Below are 7333 nucleotides of genomic sequence, written 5' to 3' on the forward strand. Positions count from 1 at the left end.
ATAATAGATTTAGATGCCTGTAAGTATAAAATACTGGGCCATCTCAGAAATTATGGAAAAAAAAAAAAAAGACTGTCCAATAATATGATTGCGAAATCAGGGGTTTTTGGGCAAGGTAAACTGTCATGTGTTAGCTTGCCTCTAAAACCAAATTTGTTTTCTGTGTTTCTGTGGGTAATCAGAGGATGTTATAAACTGAGTCATGCAGTTATTGACTTTAGCAAGCACACAACGGATATAAATAGAGAAATACTGGTGAGCCTTGGACAGAGGAAGAGATTGAGAGGGCTTCCAGCAAGGGCTGATAGAACACAGAGGCAAAATGAAGACAAAGATGCTTTCTTTCCTTGGGCTACTATATGTTGCATATTCTTGTGCTTTTCCAGTGGTTCCAGAAAAGGAAAAAGAAGATATGCAATTTGCTAAGGTGAGGACTACAGACAGAATTTAAGAAATAACCTATTGATGATATAATGATGTGATGAATATAATGATGCATTTGTTATGTATTTTATTAACAAATCTCTGTGTTTGGAAATAAATGTTTATATTCTAAACTGCTGCTTTTTTTCCTCACCAGAAATATCTGGAGAATTTTTATGATTTTAAAGAAGAGAAAAATTCTCTTTTTAAATCAAAGAACCTCAATCACATGGCAGAAAAAGTCAGAGAAATGCAGTCGTTCTTTGGGCTAGAGGTGACTGGAAAGCTGAATCGCAAGACTCTGGACATGATGAAGCAGCCCAGATGTGGAATTCCAGATATCCGTGCATACAGCACCTTCCCACAGAGCCCTAAGTGGAGGAAAGAAGATGTGACATATAGGTAACATACAGCAAAGCATATTTCTCTGTACACTAGTGGGAAACTTTGTGAATATTAGGCAAAAGTAATGTCAATGGGTTCTTTACTATTTATTCCTTTATTTCTCCATAAAGAAGACCCATTAAGGATGAAAGGACCATGACTTGTGGGGACTATTCATATCTTTGCTTTAGGCTTTCAAACAGTGATGAAAAAAACCCCAAAGCAGCAAGTTATATTAGCTAGGCTACTAACAGGCTACTAGATAGTATACTCAGGGGATGGAAAGGATACAACTGAGAGTATGTCAGTATTTCTGAAAGGCTGGAATGAGAACTGTGAAAAATTCCTCAGTTATGTAAGCAAATAATTTGAAAATAAACATCTCAAGATGCATAAATAATAATAAACACTGATTAAAATATTTGACCTTGATACAAATGTGCCCCAGCCACATTTGAACTGACTGTTTCTAATTCCTTTCTCCTTATTCCACAGGATTTTGAACTACACTCCAGACATGCTACAAGCTGATGTAGATGAAGCAATTGCAAAAGCCTTCCAGCTCTGGAGCAGCGTCACCCCTCTGAGATTCACCAGGCTCTACAGTGGTCAAGCAGATATCATGATCTCCTTTGCAGCTGGATGTAAGGGGACTGATGTGCCTGGTCATAAGTATTTGTAACTTTTTCTTACAGATGATGAAAAACATCACTTTCTTTTCCCCTTTTTTCTTAGTTCACGGTGACTTCTATTCCTTTGATGGTCCAGGAGGAACTCTGGCTCATGCCTACCCTCCCAGCAGTGGGATAGGAGGAGATGCCCACTTTGATGAAGATGAAAACTGGACCAAATTTACCACCTATAGTGGTAGGTAACCTTAAATATTGAGTTGCCTGGTTTTTATTAGACAGCATTGTCTTGAAGCCACTGTTAAATCACAGATCCTATTGAAGTGGTTCCAGTATTTACTGAGGTGTAAAATGTCGCTGTAATTTACTAACAGTCTTCTGAAGTTATTGCACAGACTGCACTTGCAGCTTCTGAGATTATCACAAAACACCAATATTGAGTGATCATGATGACATCATAAGGCAGGGAATATTTACCCTTGGGTAATGACTTTAAAAGTTGAAATATTGAGCTCTCCCTTTATTTTTAGTTCTTTTTTTTTTTTCCTCACTTAAAGAGGTGGAAATCCTTAACATCCCCAAAGGAAAAAAATAATGTTGAGTCTGTTGGAAAATATAAATAAATACACTAGTGAAGTGTTCTTCTTTCCAGCAAAGTTCAAGGGTGATATTACATGGTCCTGGTCTTCATGAATTCCACATCATTTATGATTCCCAAAATCTGACCAAAATGCCTTTACCTAATTTTCAGTCATTATTGACATTAAGGAAACTATTCCTTGTTGGCTGAAAATTTTTTGCAACATGCAAAAGCTGCTCCCAGATTGGCTTTCTTGTGAGAAAGAAACACATAGAATTCAAAATTAATTTCTTCTCCAGGATGCCATAAAACCTCTGGACATAAATAGAATTTGCTGTTTCATTAAGAATATGAACAGTACATAATATGTATTATACATGAGAGGATGCTGCCTGTGTTCCACTGCCATGCAAGAAAATCTATTTTGTTTTTCTTCTTTGTGCTGGATTTTTTTTTAGGATACAACTTGTTTCTTGTTGCTGCTCATGAGCTGGGCCACTCACTAGGTCTTGGTCACTCTAATGTCTTCGGTGCCTTGATGTATCCCATATATATGGCCACAGATACAAGGGACTACAGGCTTCCTCAGGATGATATTGATGGCATTCAGGCCCTTTATGGTAAGAAAGAAGCATAATTTTTTGGTGGACAATGGATAAACATTTATAATTAATTTTACTTAACAGCTAAAATGTACAAAACTTTCTAACTCAAGAAGGATGCTGAGGTTTAATTTCCTGATACTAATTTTGGGCAAATCTTTGTGGTTAAGAGCCACAGAAATGGAGACTGCAAAATAGAATCTGTGGGCTGTATCCATGCCTGTAAGTCAGAAGGTCCAAGAGGTTTTCTCCAGTGACACCAGAGGAACAGCCCATGCCTATAGCTTTAAGCTGTCTTACCAACCTCTATTGAACTGTGTATGCCAAAAGATTGGTCACATGTACAACTGCTCTTTGGAAATGGTGTTTTCTCTTCTTTAACTCCTGAGCATATACAGTTTGAGAGGCTTGTCAAGGCAAAACAATGCCAGGAACCATTCTAACAGTCAGCAGCACAGACAACCAAGTTAAATTGTCCAGGAACGTTCCCTGGCGTTAATTTAGTCTTTGAGTTTTAAACTGAAGAAACCTATGCAATTGTCTCCACATGGTATATCCTGAAGCTCTGCAACATGAAAAACTCAAATTCACCTTCCAATTCCAAACTTTTTCCCAAAGGACCCCCCAGGGAATCTCCTGTCCTTCCAACCAAAGCTTTTCCCCCGCAAGAACCAACTGAAACCACATCTGCAGAAGCACCAACTCAAATGTTACCCAGGGAAGAACCAACAGCAATGACACCCTCCAAAACGCCTGCAAGACCAGAGGACTGTGACCCTCATTTGACTTTTGATGCTATCACTACTCTCCGTGGGGAAATACTGTTCTTCAAAGGCAGGTAAGTGCCTTCACTTCTAGCAGCACCTTTTTGTGAGTCTCACAAAGAAAAATCATAAAGTTCAGTTCAAGGGGTTCATCTCCCCCTGGTTACAAGGGCAGATGTTTCTTTCTGAAGGTATTAAGGCAACTTGGCAAAATTTTACTAGCCCAGTGGGTCTGGGTGAGCAATGTGTTTTACTGACTGGTGAGCCACCATCCATCACCACCCATGTCTTTTACAATTGTGCAAGACTGAATAATCCCAGTGTCACTCCTCAGCCTGCAGCTGTTTTGTATGCACCACCATCCTCATCGTGCTGTCCCAAGTGTGAAGCTGTGGGAAAAGTCACTGATGACTTTTGGTGGCACTCTGGAGTCCTCACTGGATCACTGCCCAGTACTGTCTGTAGGGAATCTCTGCTGTTACTAATGTACATTTTTGGGCCACTGGGCATAGTACTGGGTCATTGGCTGGGCACAGCCACCCTGGTATCAGGCCCAGAGTTTCACCACTTCTTGGCTTGGTGAAACTGTGTTTTGAATAAACAAACTTCCTTTGATGAAGTGAGTCTGATTCCCTCTCTAAAACACATAGTAAAGAATCATAAATTAAAAGCTTTATAATTTTCAGGAAAGGGCAGGAAGGAGCATCTCCTCTTTAAGTTGGGTATTTAAATGTTCCTCAAAAATGTTTAATGAACATTTTTAACCAAACTGAAATTATTAAGGCAGCTGTGCCTACCTTCATGGCATAGAGGGAAGATAAAGCTCCAGCTGTCAGCAGTACCACAGGCATCACGTGTTGCCTTGGGCAAAGTATCAGGGTGTCAGTGAAGAGGTCTACAGGGCCACCAGCTCTAGGTCCACCTGGGAAGTTGCACAAGATGACCCCCAGAGGTCCCTTCCAACCCCAACCTGGGGCCTCAGAGCAACCAGAGGTCAAGGGCAAGTGCTTAGAGAGAGCAGGGCTGATATTTCTGCCTCACAGGGAGAACTGGCAGCCAGAGGGTAGAACTTAAAGTGCCTTTCTGTGCTGCTGATCTCCTAGTGCTGTAGGCCCACTGAAACACTGCTGTTTTCATTTCTATCAGCTATGTCTGGCGCAGAAGTCCGTATTTCTCAGGCATTGAGCACGACACCATCTCCTCGTTCTGGCCATCATTGGCACCTGGCTTTGATGCTGCTTATGAGATTGACAAGAAGGACCGAGTGTTGTTTTTTAAAGGTATTTCTCTTACATTTCCATACATCCCTTTTTATGAATCAATGTGTTTACAGTAACACTGCTAGCTTGTATATATTTCTGCATATTAAGTAACAATAATGGAACAAGCACAATGACAACAACAATAACAACAGTAATAAGAACAGTAATAATAATGATAATAATAGTAATAGACATTCTAAATATTTAAATAATTTTTTATTTTCAAAATACTGCTACTGTAATTAACTAATGCTGCATCACAACAGCTCTGTGCAATATATTACTCTTCTTTTGTCAGTGTCAGGGAAGATCATAGCTGAGAAAAAATTAATTGCCTACATGAAGTTATTCAAATACGTTTATAAGGTGCCAAATACACATAGAAAATATATTGCGTTTTAACCACTGAGTATACGATACTCTAATAAGTATAAAAAGTGGAAAATCCTACAGCTCTGAAATAGTCAAAGTTATGTGTGTCCTAAAGGGTCATGTTATTAACTGGACATCTGTTTTATTTGGTGGCATTTACTACACAGAAAGCTCTGGGGTTTTAAAGAAAAGTAGCTCACCACCACCTCCTGCCCAGGGCTCCCTAACTGTTTCTGGTTTTCCTGCAGATGACCAGTACTGGGCTGTCAGTGGCTACAACATAGAGCCAGGCTTCCCCAGGCCTATTCAGAACCTGGGCTTCCCCACTAGTGTCAGGAAAATTGATGCAGCTGTTCATGATCAAAAGACCAAGAAAACCTATTTCTTTGCAGGCAACAAGTACTGGAGGTAAGATTCATTCTTCTTTTGCACAGCAGATAGTCAAAATACCTTTTAAAATGTCAAGTTATGTTTGAAGTTGTAGAGTAAGTTTGTGGCCTCTTATTGTCAGAGTTCTCAAGTGGTATTAAGCTGCAATGAAGAGGCAATTACTTGTGTCTTCTCATTGAACAAATTCTGTAACATCATAAAGGCAACATACATTTACAATTACCAGCCTGAGACTAACAAACACAAGGAAGCAGTATTATATAAAATTAGCATACAAAGATAATGTGAATAGGCTTTTTCATCATGTGTATTTATGATGATAAATAATAATTCATCTGTACTATGAGACTGAAAAGTCATTATTACACCAGAAGTTAACATTTCGCTCATGGAGTCATTTAAAAAATTGGATGCTGTAAAATTAAAATATGGAGTTTTAATAATTATTTAAGTTTATTATTCAGGATAAGCCCCATCCAGCCTTATTATCAGTCTCAGGTAATAGAAGTGAACTTTTTAGTCTGATGTTCTGAAAACAGCCTTGAACAGGCCACTAAAATTGTAAATATTCTTGCAGCCAGGATTTATACAGTTGTATGAGATCATAGATGTTCACAGTTACTCAATTTTCAGGTGAGAGTAGGTTTATTTAATATAAATTCCACCTATTTCCAACAGTGATCCTATTTCTTTGTTGTTTTTATGCAATTTCTTTATTTAGTTTCAACGAAAATACCCAATCAATGGAAAGGGGATATCCAAGAAAAATAGCATCTGACTTTCAAGGAATTGGCCACAGAGTTGATGCTGCCCTTCAGAACAATGGTAACTAAACTGAAATGATAAATAATTTCCCCAGAGGAGAGGTAGAGTCAGCACTGGACAGTTTTAGAACTCAGCTTGACAAGATGCTGGGCCACCTCATCTAAACCATATTCCCACCTAGAAAAGTTGAACTAGATGATGGTTGAGTTCCCTTCCAACCTGGCATTTTATCATTCTATGATGAAATTAAAATTTAATTTAATTATAAACAAAAGACTGCCCACCAAAGCAAAAAGAAAGTATGTGCTTCTAATATATATATATTAAATGGCTGTTCTGATTTGCTTTTAAAATCACACAAGAAAATTGGAGGTGTTTGTCTATAAGTATAAAGCATGGAAATATTAATTTGACAATATTTTGTTGTTACAATTCTAGGACTTTTCTACTTTTTCCATGAATCGAACCAGTATGAGGTTGACATCAAGAGCAAGAAACTCATCCGTACAATGAAGAGCAACAGCTGGTTTAACTGCTAGATATGCTAAGTGATGGTTCAGGGCTGTATTCTGTATACCAGAGATGTTTTATCATGTTCTTCATGACTATGGTATAGACAATGTTATAGACAATACCATTCAGCTGTTACTGTGTACCTGAGACTCAAATGATGGCCTTCTATAATTCTAATTTAAAGCATCTAGAAGTAAAACTTAATGTACAGTTTTAATTTATTTTGTTTTCCAACTATTTATTAATCAAGTTGTTTCTGTAATAAAGTATTTTGCTCAAGTAGAGCATTATTTGTGTGTTCTGGTTCAGTCTGTTGGAGACAAAGTATCTGATACAACCACATACAAGTCTGAAGCACTTTAGAAGTGTTTGGTGTACACAGGGGGAAAGCTGAAGAGAAGTGGAGGTAGATGGGCAATTTTGACTGGCAAAAATATTACCAGGATAACAAAGAAGGGAAATGCAGATATTTAGGAACAATGCAGGGGAGGTGGAAGAGGCAGGAGAAGATCCTGTGTGAGGGTTTGGGAAGAGCTATAGAGAAACTGGTGGCTGAGGCCTCACCTGCCCTGACCCCAGGTACTGGGGACAGAGGGGTCAGGGCAGGGATAGGGATGGGTGCCTGCTGGTAGATGGGAAACATGGCAAT

At 38.7% G+C, this 7333-nt stretch overlaps 1 protein-coding gene across 1 annotated transcript; it reads left to right on the forward strand.

The window, feature by feature from the left end:
* The first annotated feature begins 322 nt into the window (after window positions 1-322).
* On the forward strand, window positions 323-6783 carry LOC103534502 (stromelysin-1). The gene is made up of 10 exons (XM_008500470.2): window positions 323-427; window positions 581-825; window positions 1303-1451; window positions 1543-1674; window positions 2475-2636; window positions 3237-3456; window positions 4529-4662; window positions 5265-5424; window positions 6128-6231; window positions 6610-6783. The coding sequence occupies exons 1-10, from the start codon at window positions 323-325 to the stop codon at window positions 6708-6710; spliced, it is 1512 nt and encodes a 503-aa protein (XP_008498692.1). The 3' UTR covers window positions 6711-6783.
* The last annotated feature ends 550 nt before the right edge of the window (window positions 6784-7333 follow it).

Source organism: Calypte anna, chromosome 1 (assembly GCF_003957555.1).
Source record: "Calypte anna isolate BGI_N300 chromosome 1, bCalAnn1_v1.p, whole genome shotgun sequence".
NCBI lineage: Eukaryota > Metazoa > Chordata > Aves > Apodiformes > Trochilidae > Calypte > Calypte anna.

Excerpts from the sequence above, each read along its gene's own strand:
- LOC103534502 (XM_008500470.2), top strand. The coding sequence starts at position 323 with ATGAAGACAAAGATGCTTTCTTTCCTTGGGCTACTATATGTTGCATAT. Across the intron at positions 3,457-4,528 it reads ATACTGTTCTTCAAAGGCAG|CTATGTCTGGCGCAGAAGTC; the intron begins GTAAGTGCCTTC and ends CATTTCTATCAG. Across the intron at positions 6,232-6,609 it reads TGCTGCCCTTCAGAACAATG|GACTTTTCTACTTTTTCCAT; the intron begins GTAACTAAACTG and ends TTACAATTCTAG.